Raw genomic sequence first — 21731 nt, forward strand, 5'->3', positions numbered from 1 at the left:
ACACAACATTGTAAATCAACTTCAATTTAAAGAAAACAACTATTGAGGTATAATTTGCAGACCATAAAGTTCATCCATTTTAAGTGAACAACTCAATGATCTCTAGTAAATTTATGAAATTTTGCTACTGTCACCATATTCCAGTTTTAGAACATTTTCAGCACCCCAGTAACATCCCTTCATGCCTTAGAGTTAATCTCAATGCCCAGCCCCAGACAACTACTAATCTACTTTCTGTTTCTGTAGAGTTGCCTTTTCTGGACATTTCATAATAAATAGAATCATAACAATATGGGATTTTTTGTGTCTGGCTTCCTTTACTTGTATAATGTTTTTGAGGTTCATCCATGTTGTAGCATGTATCAGTATTTCATTTCTTTTTATTGCTGAATAGTATTCCATTGTATGGCTACACCATTTTGTCTATCCATTCTTCAGTTCAGTGGACATCTGAGTTGATTTTCCTTTTTGCCTATTATGAGTAATGATGTCAGGACTTAAATACATGAAAATCTTGTGTGAACATACGTTGTCATTTCTTTTGGCAAGATACCTAGGAGTGGAATTGCTGGGTGTATGGTACATTTATATTTAACTTTTTTTTTTTTTGGCCTTTCCGAGTAGCATGTGGGATCTTAGTTCCCTGACCAGGGATCGAACCCACGCCCCCTGCATTGGAAGCTCAGAGTCTTAACCATTGGACCACCAAGGAAGTCCCTAAATTTAACTTTTAAAGAAACTGCCAAACTAGTTTTTAAAGTTCATGTACCATTTTACATTCAAACCAGCAATGCTTACTATTTCTTAACATATTCACCCACACTTATTATTATCTTTTTTGTTATAGCCATCCTAGTAAGTATGACATGGTATTTCACTGTGGTTTTTATTTGCATTTCCTTGATGGCTAATGATATTGAGTATCTTTTCATGTGCTTATTAGTGATTCCTATATCTTCTTTGGTGAAATATCTACTCAAATCATTTGCTCACTTTTAAATTGGGTGTTTGTCTTCTTATTGTTGAGTTGTATACTCTGGAGTTCTTTGTATATTCTGGACACAAGTCTTTTATCAGACATGTGACTTGCAAAGATTTCTCCCCAGTCTGTGCCTTGTCTTTTCATTTTCTTAACCATGTCTTTTGAAGCAGAAAAGTTTTGAATTTTGATGAAATGCAAGTTATGAATTTTTTCCTGATTGGATCATGCTTTTGGTGTCACAGCTAAGAAATCTTTGCTCAACACAAGGTCTTGAAGATCTTCTCCTGTTTGCTTCTAAAGGTGTTATAATTTTAGCTCTTACATTCACATCTCTAATCCATTTTGATTTAATTTTTGTGTATAGTGTGAGGTAAGGGTCTAAGTTCCTCTGTTTATATGTAGATATCCACGTGTCCCAGTGCTGTATGTTGAAAAAATACTCCCCTTTCCCTATTGAATTGCCTTGGCATCTTGGTCGAAAATCACTTGATTGTAAATATAAGGGTTTATTTCGCAACCCTCCATTCTGTTTCATTGATCTGTATGTCCGTATGCCATTACTACACTGAATATTTTCTAAAGCAGGGGAGCTACATGTAGGCTTGCGAAGAGGCATTCATATGAATCAGAAGGCTAAACATTTGCTGCAGTGGCACATTTTTAGGTAGTGTTTAGCATCTTACTTAAATGAGTTTGTGGTGTGTAGCATGTGCAGAAGCATCCTTTAGTTTCAGTATTCTTGATTTATAGCCTTCTGACATACTTATTCTCTGGGTATAGAATAACCCCTTTGCAGCTGCTTATCTCCCATCTCAGTGCCCTCTTCTGCTGTTTACCACTACTTGTCCTATAGGTTCAAAATGTGATACTGATTGCTGCATCACAGTAGCCTTGTGACCTTGATGATGTCATTCTACTGCCCCAGGCTTTAATTTTCTCATCTGTAAAGTGAAAGAATGGAATTTGATTTCAATACTTTTCCAAACGCAATCATTAGTATTTTCCTTCTTGAACAGTTCCAAGGCATATGTAAGTACATTTCTTTTAACTGGTGAAAAAATTATTCCGCTTAACAGAGAATTTAATGATCTTTTATTCTTTTTAGGGTAAGTTGGTCATTATCAGGGGATCAAGGCAGGTATTGTTGGAAAGGTACTCCTGGCACACACTTCATCATATATATATATATATATATAGGTGTATATGACGTAGTGAACCCATCACTATGTGTAACTGGGTGATCAGGGGGCAGGCAGAGGCTCACACATGCTTTTGTGATTAGAAAGGAGAGAAAGGGGACTTCCCTGGTGGCGCAGTGGGTAAGACTCCACACTCTCAATTCAGGGGGCCTGGGTTCAATCCCTGGTCAGGGAACTAGATCCCACATGCATGCTGCAACTAAGAGTTCGCATGCCACAACTAAGGAGACCATGTGCTGCAACTAAGGAGCTGGCAAGCTGCAACTAAGACCCAGTGCAACCAAATAAATAAATAAATATTCTAAAAAAAAAAAAAGAGAGAAAGAAAGAACAATTTCTTTTACAAAGAAATAGCCATTTTTATAAACTTGCCAAGAAGAAGAATGATCCTTACTGATGAAATCCTTGAAGTTTTGCATATGGCCAACTCTCTACTTGGTTGATACTTAAAAGTGTAGGTCCCACAGGCAGGCTTCTTTCAACATTTTCCATCCTTTAAGGGTGTTTTTTTTCCTTTGGCATTTGAATGCTTTTATTTTTTTCATAAAATATTCCTAGTTTGGGGGAATGGGAGCCCTTTTCCACAGCTGAAGTTATTCCAAGTTTTATTCCCCCAAAGAATCGGCTTTCTGTTCCTTGAAGCTTTCGGTTGCTACATCTGCTGCTTTATTTCCACTCAGTAAGTTGGAACATGTTTTCATTTAGTCATTGATTTGGGGCTTTGTAAAAATCTGAAGGAAATTAGTAAATAGGCAGTAATATAAATGAATAATATTTTGTTGGGAAATTTCTAAGCATAATGTAGTAAGAGGATAAAAAATTTTAGAGCTTAGTGTTTTGGATAAAGATACTAAGAAGCTGAGATTCAGCAGATCAGTGTCAGAAGATGCATATCTTTCAATAAATTTAATAAACACTGGAAATTATTACTGTGTTTTCTGAATTTAGGATTAAATGGTAGTTTCTTTTATGAAGTTTTTAATCTATTTTTCAAGTTATGGGTATTTATTACTTTTTCCCTGATTACACTTACAAAAAATTTTTAAATCAAGTATAGTTTATTTACAGTGTTGTATTACTTTCAGGTGTACATCATAGTGATTCGATATTTTTGTAGATTATACTCCACTTAAAGTTATTATAAAATATTGGTTGTATTCCCTGTGCTGTACATTACATCCTTGTGTGTTATTTATTTTATACCTAAGTAGTCTATATCTCTTAATCCCCTTCCCCTATCATGCCCTTCCCTTCAGCCCTCTCCCCACTGGTAACCGCTAATTTGTTCTCTGTATCTATGATTCTGTTTCTATTTTGTTATATTCATTCACTTATTTCATTTTTTAGATTCCACATACAAGTGAAAACATGCAGTGCTGGCTGTTCTCTGACTTAACTGAGCATAGTACCCTCCAGGTTCATCCATGGTGCTGCAAATGGCAACATTTTGTTCTTTTTTATGGCTAAGTACTATTCCATTTTGTACATATACATACCACATCTTTATCCGTTTATTTGTTGATAGACACTTATTTGACAAAGCCTTACTGATATCTGGTGTCCCATCTTATTAACTGTTAAGACTTTAGGAATAAACCTGTAATTGCTTCACGGGTACGGTTGCTTTTAATGTATGCAGAAAATGTGTTCACCTCCCCTCTTTTCTCTCCTCTTCCTTTCTGGGAAAGCAGGTGGTACTATTAACAGGTATATTGTCATCTTTTGCATGTGTACACGAGATTATTCAGCTGAAGTACATTTTCAATTTCACTTTGCTTGAAGGTGTACTTTTTTTAAAAAAGTGATTAGAGCATGCTGGATAAAATATTTGAATCTAATTTAAGGTCATGAATGGGCTGAAAATATTATAAGAAAGACTTTTCACTAAATTAAATTCCAGTTATTCACCCACTGTGTACTTACTAAACACAAGGTAGTGTGCTTAGGCGCCACGGGAGACCAAAAGATGAATTAGACATAAAATTGGAAGAATGAAGCTAGATTAATATCTCCTGCCATTAAAGGAAATGAACACAGAATCATAAACACATGGAAGAAGTTTCTCAGCAACAAGCAAACAAGGAAAGATGCATGAGCTAGTGCCATTTTGGGGGGAAAGGGTAGCAGCTAAGGGAAAAACTGAGGCTTGGCGGTGCACTCTTGGCTCTGCCTGCCTCCTTCCAGGAGCCATGTGTGTGAGTAGGCAGATCTTAAGATTTCTTTCTTTTAAAATATTTATTTATTTATTTAGCTGCGCCAGGTCTTAGTTGCAGCATGGGGGACCTTTGTTGCCCTGTGTGGGATCTCCATTGCAGCATGTGGGATCTTTTAGTCTTGAGATTTCTTACTGATGCTCCAAATCTGAAGTGAAGTGAAATGAGTGGGAACTCTTAGTTTTCCCTTCTCTTGATTGAAGGTCAGTGGACATGACTTCTGGAAAGAGGGGGAAGAAGCTGCAGAAGTGAGTAATCACAGCTGATATCCTGATACCATGGCGTTGAAGGCCAGGGCTCCGTGGTGAACTGACGGGACAAACTGAAGTGTGGGAAGTTCCTCTGAGGCCATTGATTTACCTCAAGACTTGGGAGAATGCACTCTGCTACAGAGTTGTTATTTTTTTTGCGGTACGCGGGCCTCCCTCTGTTGTGGCCTCTCCCGTTGCGGAGCACAGGCTCCGGACGCGCAGGCTCAGCGGCCATGGCTCACGGGCCCAGCCGCTCCGCGGCACGTGGGATCTTTCCCAGACCAGGGCATGAACCCGTGTCCCCTGCATCGACAGGTGGACTCTCAACCACTGCGCCACCAGGGAAGGCCCTGCTACAGAGTTTTTAATGTTGCTTATTTTGATATTTCCTTCATATTTCAAAATAAGATACTTGTATAACCTCTCGTTGACTTTACAGTTTTAGTCATCATTTACTGTCTTCCCTCCCCTGTCACCTTTCCCCTCTTCCACCCCACCAATATAATATTATCATTTTGGTTAGATTAATATTAAGTGTTTATATTATTACTATGGCTATGTAGTCATATAGAAAATTTTTCACTTTTCCTACTGCACAGATTTTTGTTTGCTTTGGAGTGAATAATCATGTTTCTTTTTAGTGTACTTGCCCCTGAATCAACTGTAGACTCCCTCAGTTTTCTCAGGTTACTCTTATGAAATTCTGAAACATCAGGTATTAGTTTCATCTTTTTGAGGAAATCTAAAATGATTGTGTTCTATGCCTGGTATGTAGTTTTCATCATGGCTTCTCCTATACTGTCATCCAAGGATCCCCTTCCTATTTCTCCCATGTTGGATCTCCTTCATCCTGTACCTCATGTCTTACTCTTTCTTGGTTTACTCTTGTCTTGGTAGAGCACATCTTTGAGTAGCTTTCCTGGAAAGGGTACATGGTGCTCAATTTGAGACCTTGAATGTCTAAAAATATCTTTAATTGAACCATCACGCAGGCTGCTAGTTCGGGTATATAATCATAGGTTGGAAATCAGATTTCTTCAGAATTTTGATGGTACTGCTCCAATGAATTCTAGCTTCCAGTGGTATAATAAGAAATCTAAAACCATTTGGACATCTGATCCTTTGTATGTAGCCTTCCCTCCTCTCCCACCCCCAGTGGAAAATAGTAGAATCTTCTAACTCCAGTTTTTTGAAATTTCACGTTGATGTGCTGTGCCATGGGTCTGTTTTCTTCCACCGTCCTGGGTACTCAGTGGGCTCTTTTATTTTATTTTATTTTTTTCAAAAACAGTGACTCTTTTTTTTAATTAATTTATTTTTGGCTGCGTTTGGTCTTTGTTGCTGCGCACGGGCTTTCTCTAGTTGTGGCGAGTGGGGGCTACTCCTTGTTGCGGTGCGCGGGCTTCTCATTGCAGTGGCTTCTCTAGCAAGGGTTCTAGGCATGTGGGCTTCAGTCGTTGTGGCTCGCAGGCTCTAGAGCGCAGGCTCAGTAGTTGTGGCGCATGGGCTTAGGTGCTCCGCAGCATGTGGGATCTTCCCGGACCAGGGCTCGAACCCATGTCCCCTGCATTGGCAGGCAGATTCTTAACCACTGCACCACCTGGGAAGTCCCTCCGTGAGCTCTTTTAATTTAGAAACTTATATTCTTCATTTCTGGGAAGTTTTCTTGAACTAGTTAATTGTTTTATTACTATTTTCTCTATTTCTTTTTGTGGAACTTTTGTTTGGATATTTCCCTACTTTCTTTGAGATTTCCTTAGACTTTGAACCTTTCTATTAAGCTTTTCCTCTTCTGCTGTCATGTTTTTAATTTCCAAGCGCTCTTTTTAATTTTTTGAATATTCTGTTTTCAGTAACATCCCATTATTTCATCTTTGCAAATAACATTTTTTATCTCTTATTGAGGCTTTCCCTGTTGACTGTATTAAAAATTTCATCCCTCACTCCTACCCCATTATCTGTCTTATCAATGAAATATAAACTTCATGCGGATAAGACTTTTTTTCCTGTGTATTTTTTTCCCACTGATATTTTCCCAGCGCCTTAAACAGTGCCTGGGACATAGTAAATGTTTAAATATTTCTGGATTAAACCGAATAATCATTCTGATGATATTAATAACATTAAAATTTTTTCTCCTTGTATAGATCTAATCTGTTTCTTTGAGGCCAACTGTTTTCTATTTTTATTGCTCTGTCTTAGGTTAGAAAATTTTCTGCAGATATCTGGTGGTAGTTCATCACCTGCTTATATTTAAGAATGGGGGCTAAAAAGCTGATTGGAATTCATGAGTAAGTGGATGGGACTTGCCATGCGTGGGCTTCATGGTAGAATGATCTGGCTGAACCATCTTCTTGGAGATCTCTTGGTGTTGATATCTAGATCTTCCATCTTGGCTGGTCCAATTCCCTGGAGCAGTTTTCTAGTCTCTGGGTAAAATAGTCTGGGAGCAGATAGGGAGAGGGCTGGAAGTGTCTCAGCGTCCAGAGTCCTACATTTACTGTTTTCAGTGTGGCCCCTGTGCCTTCACCTGGGCCTTGTGTCCTCCCTGGAGAAGAAAATATTTCTAGCATTTTTCTGGAGTGGGAGAAAGGCTGAAACTGTGCAGAATGTGTGAGAAAAATCTGAGAATCTAACTGCTCCGAAACTCCTTCAGTCAGCTTTTTAAAAATGTAGCATAATAGTATAGTTCTTTCTTATGTTAGTTCAAACAAATATTTGTTGGTCACTTACTATATTCTGAGTTATCCAGGTGAATTAGAGGCAGAAGGGACCACAGGGGCAGGGATCCTGAAGCCCAAAACAGCATGAGGTGTAGCTGGAACCAGATCTTCAAGGGTCTACGCCCTTCTCCTGAAGGATGGGAAATAGGATCCCCTATCAGTTAACTTTCTTTACTTTTCATTACTTTCCTCATTTTTTTTCTTTCTTTTTTTTTTTTTTGCGGTACGCGGGCCTCTCACCGTTGTGGCCTCTCCCGTTGTGGAGCACAGGCTCCGGACGCGCAGGCTCAGCGGCCATGGCTCACGGGCCCAGCCGCTCCTCGGCAGGTGGGATCCTCCCGGACCGGGGCACGAACCCGTGTTCCCTGCAGCAGCAGGCGGACTTTCAACCACTGCGCCACCAGGAAAGCCCTGAAGGGTTGTTGTAACATACACTTCATTCTGGTGCAAGACCTCTCCTTTAAAAGCAAGCATAAATTTTGTGTTTTGTTGGTTTTTTCATTTTATTTTTAAAGTAACCCTTAATTTAAAGGCCCAATCCATGAGGACCTATAGAGTGGGGGCCCTGAGGTGGATAATTCCTGAGGCTTTTGTCATTCTCTCTTGCTACATGCTTTGTTACCGAAGGCTGTTCAAGGTCTCACCACCTCTGGAGTTTTGACTCACTGATGTGTTTCATAAATGTTAATGAAAGACAGATTGAGAGAAATCACTGATGGGCCAACATGGTTGTACCACATCCATGCACTGGCTCAGGAGGAAAATCTCTATGAAATTACTCTGAGTTACCTTTGTGGAAAGCCCTGAGCTCCACCTTCTAGCTTCTCTGAGCTAGCTGGGTCAAATCAAAAGTGATACGCAAAAACCTTTATGTTCTTGGCACATTGCTATGATTTATTTTATTTTATTTTTTTGTTATCTGAATAATTATTTTCTTAACATCTTTATTGGAGAATAATTGCTTTACAATGCTGTGTTAGTTTCTGCTGTATAACAATCAGCTATATGTATACATATATCCCCATATCCCCTCCCTCTTGCATCTGCCTCCCACCCTCCCTATCCCACCCCTCTAGGTGGTCACAAAGCACTGAGCTGATCTCCCTGTGTGATGCAGCTGCTTGCCACTAGCTATCAGTTTTACATTTGGTAGTGTATATATGTCCATGCTACTCTCTCACTTTGTCCCAGCTTACCCTTCCCCCTCCCCGTGTCCTCAAGTCCATTCTCTGTGTCTGCATCTTTATTCCTGTCCTGCCCCTAGGTTCTTCAGAACCATTTTTTTTTTAGATTCCATATATATGTATTAGCATACAGTATTTGTCTTTCTCTTTCTGACTTACTTCACTCTGTATGACAGACTCTAGGTCCATCCACCTCACTACAAATAACTTAATTCTGTTCCTTTTAATGGCTGAGTAATATTCCATTGTGTATATGTGCCACACCTTCTTTATCCATTCATCTGTTGATGGACACTTAGGTTGCTTCCATGTCCTGGCTATTGTAAGTAGAGCTGCAGTGAACATTGTGGTACATGACTCTTTTTGAATTATGGTTTTCTCAGGGTATATGCCCAGTAGTGGGATTGCTGGATCATATGGTAGTTCTGTTTTTAGGTTTTCTGTTTGTTTGTTTTGTTTTTCAATTAATTAATTTATTTTTGGCTGCATTGAGTCTTTGTTGCTGTGTGTGGGCTTTCTCTAGTTGCAGTGAGCGGAGGCTACTCTTAGTTGTGGTGCACGGGCTTCTCAATGCAGTAGCTTCTCTTGTTGCAGAGCACAGGCTCTAGGTGCGTAGCCTTCAGTACTGTGGCGCATGGGCTCAGTAGTTGTGGCTCATGGGCTCTAGAGCACAGGCTCAGTAGTTGTGGCGCATGGGCTTAGTTGCTCCGTGGCATGTGGTATCTTCATGACCAGGGCTTGAACTTGTGTCCCCTGCATTGGCAGGCAGATTCTTAACCACTGTGCCACCAGGGTAGTCCCTTATTTTTAGTTTTTTAAGGAATCTCCATACTGTTTTCCATAGTGGCTGTATAAATTTACATTCCCACCAACAGTGCAAGAGGGTTCCCCTTTCTCCACACCCTCTCCAGCATTTATTGTTTGTAGATTTTTTGATGATGGCCATTCTGACCAGTGTGAGGTGATACCTCACTGTAGTTGATTTACATTTCTCTAATAATTAGTGATGTTGAGCATCCTTTCATGTGTTTGTTAGCAATCTGTATATCTTCTTTGGAGGAATGTCTGTTTAGGTCTTCTGCCCATTTTTGGATTGGGTTGTTTGTTTTTTTGATATTGAGCTGCATGAGCTGCTTGTGTATTTTGGAGATTAATCCTTTGTCAGTTGGTTCGTTTGCATATATTTTCTCCCATTCTGAGGGTTGTCCTTTCGTCTTGTTTATGGTTTCCTTTGCTGTGCAAAAGCTTTTAAGTTTCATTAGGCCCCATTTGTTTATTTTTATTTCCATTTCTCTAGGAGGTGGGTCAAAAAGGAACTTGCTGTGATTTATGTCATAGAGTGTTCTGCCTATGTTTTCCTCTAAGGATTTTATAGTGTCTGGCCTTACATGTAGGTCTTTAATCCATTTTGAGTTTATTTTTATATACAGTATTAGGGAGTATTCTAATTTCATTCTTTTAATATAGCTGTCCAGTTTTCCCAGAACCACTTATTGAAGAGGCTGTCTTTTCTCCATTGTATATTCTAGCCTTCTTTGTCAAAATAAGGTGACCATATGTGCGTGGGTTTATCTCTGGGCTTTCTGTCCTGTTCCATTGATCTATCTTTCTGTTTTTGTGCCAGTACCATACTGTCTTGATTACTGTAGCTTTGTAGTATAGTCTGAAGTCAGGGAGCCTGATTCCTCCAGCTCTGTTTTTCGTTATCAAGATTGCTTTGGCTATTCGGGGTCTTTGGTGTTTCCATACAAATTGTGAAATTTTTTGTTCTAGTTTTGTGAAAAATGCCATTGTTTGTTTAATAGGGATTGCATTGAATCTGTAGATTGCTTTGGGTAGTATAGTCATTTTCTCAATGTTGATTCTTCCAATCTGAGAACATGATAAGTCTCTCCATCTGTTTGTATCATCTTCAGTGTCTTTCATCAGTGTCTTATAGTTTTCTGCATACAGGTCTTTTGTCTCCTTAGGTAGGTTTATTCCTAGGTATTTTATTCTTTTTGTTGCAGTGGTAAAGGGAAGTGTTTCCTTAATTTCTCTTTCAGATATTTCATCACTAGTGTATAGGAATGCCAGAGATTTCTGTGCATTAATTTTGTATCCTGCTACTTTACCAAATTCATTGATTACCTCTAGTAGTTTTCTGGTAGCATCTTTAGGATTCTCTATTTATAAGTATCATGTCATCTGCAGACAGTGACAGTTTTACTTCTTCTTTTCCAATGTGGATTCCTTTCATTTCTTTTTCTTCTCTGATTGCTGTGGCTAAAACTTACAAAACTATGTTGAACGACAGTGGTGACAGTGGGCAACCTTGTCTTGTTCCTGATCTTAGTGGAAATGGTTTCAGTTTCTCACCATTGAGAATTTTGTTGGCTGTGGGTTTGTCATATATGGCCTTTATTTTTTATTTTTTTGCGGTACGTGGGCCTCTCACTGTTGTGGCCTCTCCCGTTGTGGAGCACAGGCTCCGGACGCACAGGCTCAGCGGCCATGGCTCACGGGCCCAGCCGCTCCGCGGCATGTGGGATCTTCCCGGACCGGGGCACGAAGCTGTGTCCCCCGCATCGGCAGGTGGACCCTCAACCACTGCCCCACCAGGGAAGCCCTGGCCTTTATTATGTTGAGGTAAGTTCCCTCTATGCCTACTTTCTGGAGCACTTTTATCATAAATGGGTGTTGAATTTTTTTTTTTTTTGTATGCGGGCCTCTCACCGTTGTGGCCTCTCCTGTTGCGGAGCACAGGCTCCAGACGTGCAGGCTAAGTGGCCATGGCTCACGGGCTCAGCTGCTTCGCGGCATGTGGGATCTTCACGGACCGGGGTACGAACCTGTGTTCCCTGCACCGGCAGGTGGACTCTCAACGACTGTGCCACCAGGGAAGCCCGTGGGTCTTGAATTTTGTCAAAAGTTTTTTCTGCGTCTCCTGAGATGATCATATGGTTTTTATCCTTCAGTTTGTTAATATGGTGTATCATTGATTGATTTGCGTATATTGAAAAATCCTTGCATTCCTGGGATATACCCCACTGGATCATGGCGTATGATCCTTTTAATGTGTTGTTGGATTCTGTTTGCTAGTATTTTGTTGAGGATTTTTGCATCTATGTTCATCACTGATATTGGCTTGTAGTTTTTAAAAATTTTTTTTTTTTGCGGAACATGGGCCTCTCACTGTCGTGGCCTCTCCCATTGCGGAGCACAGGCTCCGGACGCGCAGGCTTAGCGGCCATGGCTCACGGGCCCAGCCGCTCCGCGGCATGTGGGATCCTCCTGGACCAGGGAACAAACCCGTGTCCCCTGCATCGGCAGGCGGACTCCCAACCACTGCGCCACCAGGGAAGCCCTGGCTTGTAGTTTTCTTCTTTGTGACATCTTTGTCTGGTTTTGGTATCAGGGTGATGGTGGCCTCGTAGAATGAGTTTGGGATTTTTCCTCCCTCTGCTATATTTTGGAAGAGCTTGAGAAGGATAGGTATGAGCTCTTCTCTGAATGTTTGATAGAATTCGCCTGTGAAGCCATCTGGTTCTGGGCTTTTGTTTGCTGGAAGATTTTTAATCACAGTTTCAACTTCAGTGATTGTGATTAGTCTGTTTATATTTTCTATTTCTTCCTGGTTCAGTCTCGGAAGATTGTGCTTTTCTAAGAATTTGTCCATTTCTTCCTCGTTGTCCTTTTTATTGGCATATTGTTGCTTGTAGTAATCTCTCATGATCCTTTGTATTTTTGCAGTGTCAGTTGTTACTTCTCCTTTTTCATTTCTAATTCTGTTGATTTGAGTCCTCTCCCTTTTTGTCTTGATGAGTCTGGCTAATGGTTTATGAATTTTGTTTATCTTCTCAAAGAACCAGCTTTTAGTTTTATTGATCTTTGCTATTGTTTTTTTCATTTCTTTTTCATTTATTTCTGATCTGATCTTTATGATTTCTTTCCTTCTGCTAACTTTGGGGTTTTTTGTTCTTCTTTCTCTAATTGTTTTAGGTGTAAGGTTAGCTTGTTTATTTGAGATATTTCTTGTGTCTTGAGATAGGATTGTATTGCTCGAAACTTCCCTCTTAGAACTGCTTTTGTTGCATCCCATAGGTTTTGGGTCGTCATGTTATCATTGTCATTTGTTTCTAGGTTTATTGTTTAGCCTCCATGTGTTTGTGATTTTTTCCTGTAATTGATATCTAGTCTCATAGCGTTGTGGTCCGAAAAGATACTTGATAGGATTTCAATTTTCTTAAATTGACCAAGGCTTGATTTGTGACCCAAGGTATGATCTATCCTGGAGAATGTTCCATGAGCACTTGAAAAGAAAGTGTATTCTGTTGTTTTTGGATGGACTGTCCTATAAATATCAATTAAATATATCTGGTCTATTGTGTCATTTAAAGCTTGTGTTTCCTTATTTGTTTTCATTTTGCATGATCTGTCCATGGTGAAAGTGGGGTGTTAAAGTCCCCTACTATGAATGTGTTTCTGTTGATTTCCCCTTTTATGGCTGTTAGTATTTGCCTTATGTACTGAGGTGCTCCTATGTTGGGTGCATAAATATTTACAATTGTTATATCTTCTCCTTGGATTGATCTCTTGATCATTATGCAGTGTCCTTCCTTGTCTCTTGTAACATTCATATTTTAAAGTCTATTTTATCTGATATGAGTATTTGCTACTCCAGCTTTCTTTTGATTTCCATTTGCATGGAATATCTTTTTCCATCCCCTCACTTTCAGTCTGTATGTGTCCCAAGGTCTGAAGTGGGTCTCTTGTAGTTAGCATATATATGGGTCTCGTTTTTGTATGCATTCAGCCAGTCTTTTGGTTGGAGCATTTAATCCCTTTACATTTAAGGTAATTATTGATATGTATGGTCCTATTCCCATTTTCTTAGTTGTTTTGGGCTTGTTATTATAGGTCTTTTCCTTCTCTTGTGCTTCCTGCCTAGAGAAGTTCCTTTAGCATTTGTTGTAAAGCTGGTTTGGTGGTGCTGAATTCTCTTAGGTTTTGCTTGTCTGTAAAGGTTTTAATTTCTCCATGGAGTCTGAATGAGAACCTTGCTGAGTAGAGTAATCTTGCTTGTAGTTTTTTCCCTTTCATCACTTTAAATATGTCCTGCCAGTCCCTTCTGGCTTGCAGAGTTTCTGCTGAAAGATCAGCTGTTAACCTTATGGGGATTCCCTTGTATTTTATTTGTTGTTTTTCCCTTGCTGTTTTTAATATTTTTTCTTTGTACTTAATTAAAAAAAATTAATGTATTTATTTATTTATTTTTGGCTCTCTTGGGTCCTCATTGCTGTGTGCGGGTTTCCTCTAGTTGTAGTGAGCGGGGGCTACTCTTCTTTGCGGCGCATGGGATTCTCATTGTCGTGGCTTCTCATTTTGCAGAGCACGGGCTCTAGGCACACAGTCTTCAGTAGTTGTGCATGGGCTTATTTGCTCCGCGGCATGTGGGATCTTCCCAGGCCAGGGCTCAAACCCGTGTTCCTTGCATTGGCAGGCAGATTCTTAACCACTGTGCCACCCGGGGAGCCCATGTATTTAATTTTTGATAGTTTGATTAGTATGTGTGTTGGCATGTTTCCTCTTGGATTTATCCTGTATGCAACTGTCTGTGCTTCCTGGATTTGATTGGCCATTTCCTTTCCCATATTAGGGAAGTTTTCAACTATAATCTCTTCAAATATTTTCTCAGTCCCTTTCCTTTTCTCTTCTAATTCTGGCACCCCTATAATTCGAATGTTGGTGTGTTTAATGTTGCCCCAGAGGTCTGTGAGACTCTCCTCAATTCTTTTCTTTTTTTTTTTCTTTATTCTGGTCTGTGGTATTTTTTTCCACTATTTTATCTTCCAGGTCACTTATCCGTTCTTCTGCCTCAGTTATTCTGCTTTTGATTCCTTCTAGAGAATTTTTAATTTCATTTATTGTGTTGTTCATCATTGTTTGTTTGCTCTTTAGTTCTTCTAGGTTCTTGTTAAATGTTTCTTATATTTTTTCCATTCTGTTTCCAAGACTTTGGATCATCTTTACTATCATTCCTCTGAATTCTTTTTCAGGTAGACTGCCTATTTCCTGTTCATTTGTTTGGTCTGATGCGTGTTTACCTTGCTCTTTCATTTGCTGTGTGTTTCTCTGTTTTCTCATTTTGCTTAACTTTCTGTGTTTGGGGTCTCCTTTTCGCAGGCTGCACGTTCGTAGTTCCTGTTGTTTTTGGTGTCTGCCCCCAGTGGTTGAGGTTGGTTCTGTGGGTTGTGTAGGCTTGCTGGTGGAGGGGACTAGTGCCTGTGTTCTGGTGGGTGAGGCTGGATCTTGTCTTTCTGGTGGGCAGGGCTGCATCCGGTGGTGTGTTTTCGGGTGTCTGTGAACTTAGTATGATTTTAGGCAGCCTCTCTGCTAGGGGGTGGGGTTGTGTTCCTGTCTTGCTAGTTGTTTGGCATGAGGCGTCCAGCACTGGAGCTTGCTGGCCATTGGGTGGAGCTGGGTCTTCGCGTTGAGACGAAGATCTCTGGGAGAGCTCTTGGTGATTGATATTACATGGCGCTGAGAGGCCTGGTGGACCAGTGTCCTGAACTTGGCTCTCCTACCTGGGAGCCTCAAGCCTCACAGCAGGCTGGAGCACCAAGACCATGTCAGCCACATGGTGGATGGTGTAAGGAGCCCTGCCTGGGCACCTGGAGTGTAGTGGGTGTGCGGCGAACCGCAGCCCAAGATCTACGTGCCCAGTGGAATTGCAATCTGCCAAGGAAACACAGAGTTGAGTTCCTATCCTGGCAGCAGGAGAAAGGGTATGAATTATTTTTAAGGCATAGAAAGTTGTTTAAATATTAGCCCACATATTACAGATTTGGAAATAACTGCATATAGGTATATAGAGCACAGTGTGCTTTTCTAAGGAGTTTGTAAAGAATGTGGTTTAACTTGGCCAGTGTGTGATGATAAACTTATTTCTTGCGTGTGATCATGAGCCTTATTTATAATTCGATAGCAGATGTTTGTTTTCATTGTTAAATTACAACTCAGACATTCTTGGCTTAACTCCAGCTTTCTCTGTATCTCACAAAAATTTTTTAAAAAGTTAGAATGAAACTTTCTTTCAGAAGATGCTTCAAATGGGGCCAGATTTTTTTAGAAACAGACTTAATTATCCCTGATAATAAGGATCAGAGGGCGAAAAGGAAATTGAGATATTTGAAGAATCCCTAAATATCATTTTAGTCTATCATTTGCAGCCTCTCCTACTGCTCTCAGACCCACTCACAGGGCAGCAGTGCTGCCTTGTTGGGATTCTGGATTTCTGGCTCCCAACTCAAGCTAATGAGCAGTGTAATGGCTGAGAGCTTGGAAGAAATAGGAGAGGAGCCAAAGGGCCTAGAGTATTTGAAACTAAATAATTAACATCAGATTAATTGGGGATTGACTGTCCTTCCTGTGCTGGGTTCCAGTCTTTTGATCAAAGGGTGTCATTTCCTTACTGTTTAACACTGTCTTAATCACAACAGCCTATATAGATATTTGGATTTTGGATAGGAGGAAAATGAAATTGGAAATAGCATGTACTCTTTTTTTTTAAGGAAAAAAAAAAAGCCCTCAGATAGATTTTAAAAATTTAAAATTGTTAAATGCGATAGCTCTTCCCAGTTAACAAGTTGAAGAGTGCTGTGTGTTGTTTTCGGTGGTCCTTAACAGTGTGTATTTTTCTTTTTAGCTTCTAAGTCAGGATTGTTACCTCCACCACCTGCACTTCCTCCGAGACCTTGTCCATCACAGGTAGGAGACGACGTTGATTTCTGAGAACTGTCAGTAGGCAGTTGTCCTCCCACTGTGGTTCCTTTGCGAGGGTTGATCACCACAGAACTGGCTGGTCAGGTTCCCAAGATGATGTCTGGACTGGACCGGGAGAGCAGAGTGGGGTTGAATTTCTTCCTATCCAGCCAGCCCCCAGCCTCATGTGGAAAGGGGACAGTTTCCTCAATAAGCAACCAAGCAAATGTGTGAAACAGTTCAGTCTTGGCTGTAGAGGGTTGCATGTGGTTTTCATTACAGAGAGAGGAGCAGAAGGGGTGCCTCTCCGATTGGTGCTGGGGAACGTGGCTTTTCTGTGTAGTATGTGCAGTCTGAGTGCCTATATTTTCCTCAGTGTTTTAGGAGCTGTGTTAATTCTGCATAAACTAAAAATAAATGGTCCTCAGCATGGAGTTAGTGCGCCCACAGTGCTTTTTTTAGGATGGTATTTTCCTTTGGGACAAAAAGCTGAATCAGCAGCGTTGGGAGACTGTATCGCCCGAATCTGTTTCACCTGTGAATCAATTCCGCCTTATTGCCATGTGCTACTATGGCCTTTTACATGAACACTCTTTGTAGAGTTGAAAATGAGAAGCAAACAGCAAATCCGTGGAGTGTGGTAAAGAGCGCTACAGATCCTTCCTTTCATTAATTGCTCCTGAAGAAACTATCTTTAAAGACTCTCTCTGACTTTGGGCAGGAAATGTTGAGAAATTTCTCTATAAAGCGACCCAGTTTCTACCTCATTGCTCTGGGTAGTTCAGAGCATACGTTTCCATATGGTGCATCTCAGGACTCGCTGAGTCACTGAAACCACTTTAAACATTGGCTTGTCCTTCTTTTAGAGAATTAGGTGGTCTTTAGTGTCCACTCAACCTCGAGATGCAAATACCATGAGACATGGGCTTCCTCCTTCAGTTTGAAGGGTAATTAAACCCCTCTTCCTCCTGACCACATATAAATAAGTCAGAACCGTTTTTTCAATATTCCAGCGTTAGCTTTACGAGAGATTAATTAACCAGCCAACAAGTGTTTGAGTCCCTGCTATTTACTACTGCCAAGCTTTAGTTCCATCTTTGCCCTTCCTTGGCTGTGATTTCTACTCATTTAAATTATTAGCTGTGTTTCCTGAGCATCTATAGTAGAGCACGCATTTGTGCTAAGTGCTTTCAATGCATTATTTAATCTTCACAAAAACCCTATGAAGTGTAGGTATAAATATTAACCTTAAAAAAAAAACAAAAAAAAACAGATGAAGAAGTTGAAGCATACAGGGGTTAAGCAAGTTACCCAAGGTGACATAGCTAGTAAACAGTAGAGCCAAGGTTTATCTCCTGAAGCTTCCTCCCCCTTCCCATTGTTGGAGTCAAAGTATCCGTGTGTACAGGAAGACAGGGTGCCATTGCGCTGGCAGTTGAGGCTTTCACCACGTCCCCCAGGAGGACCTAGATGAGCTGATGCTCCTGATTTACACCAACAGCAAGCCTGTCACAGCAACATTAGTGGGCGTTCCGGAGGTGCTTATCTACCAGCTGCTGGTTTCAGACCAGGACTTGGGAGCCACCTGGATGAATGCTTGGAACACTTGTCTGAAAGGGCTTTTGTGACCAACCTCCTTATGTTTCTCCTGCTGCACAAGTGACAGTAGTTAGTTCCTGGTTGTGAACCGTGCTGCCGCTATCAGCAGTCCTCATCTGAGCTGCTCTAGGTGGGCTTCCTGCCTGCTCTGGGGCTTGGTGACTGAGGAGCTGGAGGGGACCTGGGAATTCTGAAGTCAACTGTTAACGAAAGAGACTGCTTGTTTGTCTATCAGATTTCCCATCACAATGTAAACAGTGAGCCTAGCACTCAGCCCAAGCCTCCAGCTCAGCTGCCTAACTATGGAGTTTTCAGACTATAGAAACAGGTGTGTATGAAAAGCAGGCAGAAGAGCCCTCCACCACTTCGCTCCCCTACACTCCCCTCCTCGCCCACTGTACGTGGGACACACACGGTCAACAGAGGAAGTCCTGGCTGATCCACACATGGTGGTGTTTAGTCTTTGTGCCGTGTCAAATTCCTACTGTTGGCCCCAGGAGAAAGTCACCTAACCATCTGTATGGAGCACCTATATGTTTCAGTCTTTCCCAAACTACTTGTGATGAAGCCTTCTCCTGGGAGATATTAATAGGGCTGTATGGTAAGACAGATTTGCTGCCTCTGTACCTGCTCTGGGAGATTTGCAGTGCACGCCAGCTCATTAAGGGCTTTGAAGTCCTACAGTAAAGCAACCTGGTCAATTTTTTTTTTTTTTTTGCGGTACGCGGGCCTCTCACTATTGTGGCCTCTCCCATTGCGGAGCACAGGCTCTGGACATGCAGGCTCAGCGGCCATGGCTCACGAGCCCAGCCGCTCCGCGGCATGTGGGATCTTCCTGGACTGGTGCACGAACCCGTGTCCCCTGCATCGGCAGGCGGACTCTCAACCACTGTGCCACCAGGGAAGCCCCAACCTGCTCAATTTTGTTAAAGCTGGCAGCTTTCTAGCTTGTGACCATTCATCCCTTTATTTATAAAATACTGTTAATATCCTGAGGGCGTAGCACATGATTATATTATACACCAGCCTTAAGGTATTGGTAAGAACATTTCCAAACATCTTTAATCTGTCACCTCATCTGTATATTATGTGATTAAAGTTAAATTTTTATATCTTATGCCAATAGGTTTCCCTAGAAGAGGTGAAAATGAAAAAGAAAGTTTACCACACATTAGCTTGGGATTTCAAATTGTTGTGTTTTAGGTTTGTTGTGTTTTCTTCGTTGCTTCCTCATGAGAGAGGAAGAAGGAACAGAAAAGCAACAAATTTTATTATAGAGAACTTAAATAATCTGAGTTATTCTTTTGCTATGTTAAAAATTTTTTGACTGTTCTTTGGTATATATGGACAATCAAGGTGACTTTGGAAAAATATATATATATATACTTAACTACAGAGACTTCTTTTGTAGGGCTTAAACTGTAGTACTTAGGGGAGAAACCAGGAAGCCTGGTATAATTAAAATCATTGTATTTATTAGTAGCTTTGAGAAGAGATTAAGATAAAAAGTTTTTGGATTTAACATTTTCATATTATAGAACTTGATAAATGGGCAAGACTAGATTATAATAAAGAAAACATTTTATTCCCCCAAGAGGAACACTATTTAAAAAACTATGTGGCCAATCAGTAATGCACTATCAGTTTTTAAGTATGTAAGAGAGTTTGTACAGTTGCAGATACGTGCACAAAGATATATATATATGTTTATATATATAGATAGATAGATAGATAGATAGATACATGCATACATACACCAAAAGTCTGTCTCTAATTTTATCAAGTGAGAGATGAGATTTAGGTTTTCAGCATAAAATGCAGCCTCACTGGCCCTTACTTAGACCAGGCACCACCATGGTATGAACATCTGGATTAAGTTATACAAATGGGGCCCTGGAGTTAGGAAAAGGAATAAATTCAAAGAAACTGATCTTATTTTTCATGCTATATAGGTAAGATCAAGAAGGACCAAGTGAGTATATAAAGAATCAAATGTTTTGGTCCCATGTTTTCCTGTGGACAGGCCAGAGAGCAGGGTGTAGTATCTTGTCTCAGGCTAGAGGCCAGAGGTGACACTTTTTTTTAAAAAAGACTGATTCATAGTGTAAATGATTAAAAAGCAATTAGAGGTAACTGTTTCATATGGAGCAGTGTTAAAATGAGAGTTAGTTAAACTTATTAGCTCATTGTGTGCATATGAACTGAGTAAAATGCCATTCACAGGGTTGGTGCTTGTCCTGTAGGTCTGTTTTCTGCTCGGGGCCTGTGTGGTACTTCAATAGCCAAATTCCTTTAATAATGTTGATCTCGGGCCAGATTTCTTATAGCAATTGTGATAGAGCCACAGCTTCAGTGTAATTATCTTTAATAAAGAGGAGATTTTTTTTTTGGTCCAAAGGATAATATTTTCAGTTTTGTGTTAGCACCACATTTGATGAATTGCAGCTCCCTGTAGACTCATGTGCTCCGAATTTTCCTACTTATACCACTAATTTCTCACTTTATAACGGCAAGTGCTCTTCGCGAGCAATGCAGTGAGCACTACAATAGCATTGTGGGATGAAAGCGCTATGAAGGAAGCATTTTAGCAATACTTCTAAGCTCAGAGAGACCAAGAGGGCTTCATGCAAGGGCCAAGGTTACCAGTGAAATGAGTTTTACAGAAACAAGAGAACTTTTCTTTTTAATGGCTGAGGGGTTCAGAACATTACTGTAGAGAAAAAGCAAATGCAAAGAAACAGGTGTACAAGAGGTCCCTGTGTGTTGGAGGAACTGCCCGCAATTTGGAAAGCTAGGAGATTTTAGACGAGAGAGATTTCATGTTTGGAGGTGGCAGTGAAGAGCAGCCAGCCTGCTCAGTTTAGTCCCGGTGGTGCCAGAGCTGTGGGAGAGGAAAGGCCCCCTGATGAGAGAGTTCTGTCTGGGGAGCAGCTGCTGAGGGGACAGCACAGGGTGTCACCCAGCACAGCAGCGCTCACCCTTGCGGGCACCAGCGTCGTTTGGGGGAGCTTGCGACCTACTGAGGCCTGGGCGCTGGGAGTTTGTAGAAGCTTCCCAGGTGATTCTGAAGTGCAGTCAGGATTGAGAGGCACTGGATTAAGGTGAGAGGAAGGAATGTTCAAAGAAGAAGTTGAGAATATAGGGGATCTGTTGATGCTCCACCGTGAGTTCTTAAAGGGCACGGTGGGAGGCTTTCTCAAGCTGGGGAGGGTGGGAGACACGAAGTCCGGTTAGGGGATATATCCAGACCCTGTGGGGACAGGGACCCTGATCACAATGAATGGCCTGGGGGTCCCGGGCTTCTGGTGATAACTGATTTCAGCAGGGTCAGGGGGCATGATGGGAAGGTCTTGCTGGAATGACTAGTCGCTGTGTGTCTCCAGTCCTCTGTGTACTGTTGTGAAGGACTAGCTATGAACACAGATGGCCTTGAAAGGAATCCATAGTCCATTCAGCTAATGTGTCATCTGACTTTGCCATCTGGCTAGGATCAGGTCTCTAAGGCTATACTGAATCCAGTAGGAATATGCTGGGCATGCCACTTTACTTCAAAGCCAGATTTCTTAGATACAAGTTGATATAAAATACTCTCTTCATTTAATTTGCAAGGGAAGACTGAGGCTCACTTAAACTCAAATGGCAGTTTGTAGGCCCTGAAGTTCTGAAATATTTGATACTCCTTGCTTTTTTAAAAAAAAAATACATTGTCCTTGTAAATGAGTATCTTTTCATTTCAAGACTGTTTTCCTTAAGTTAATATAGTTGATGATACAAAATAGTAAATTCTCCTGGGAGACATTAAGAGTTTTAGAGCTCTCTCTCTTTTTTGGCATTACT

The 21731-nt window shown here is 40.9% G+C and overlaps 1 protein-coding gene across 2 annotated transcripts in view; it reads left to right on the top strand.

The window, feature by feature from the left end:
• The window catches only part of REPS2 (RALBP1 associated Eps domain containing 2), a 227760-nt gene that overhangs the window by 149604 nt on the left and 56425 nt on the right, over positions 1-21731 (top strand). For both annotated transcript variants that reach the window (XM_032620885.1, XM_032620887.1), the window contains exon 14: positions 16240-16301. In XM_032620885.1, coding sequence (XP_032476776.1) covers positions 16240-16301 — 62 coding nt within the window. The remainder of the gene's footprint in view (positions 1-16239; positions 16302-21731) is intronic.

Source organism: Phocoena sinus, chromosome X, assembly GCF_008692025.1.
Source record: "Phocoena sinus isolate mPhoSin1 chromosome X, mPhoSin1.pri, whole genome shotgun sequence".
Lineage (NCBI taxonomy): Eukaryota > Metazoa > Chordata > Mammalia > Artiodactyla > Phocoenidae > Phocoena > Phocoena sinus.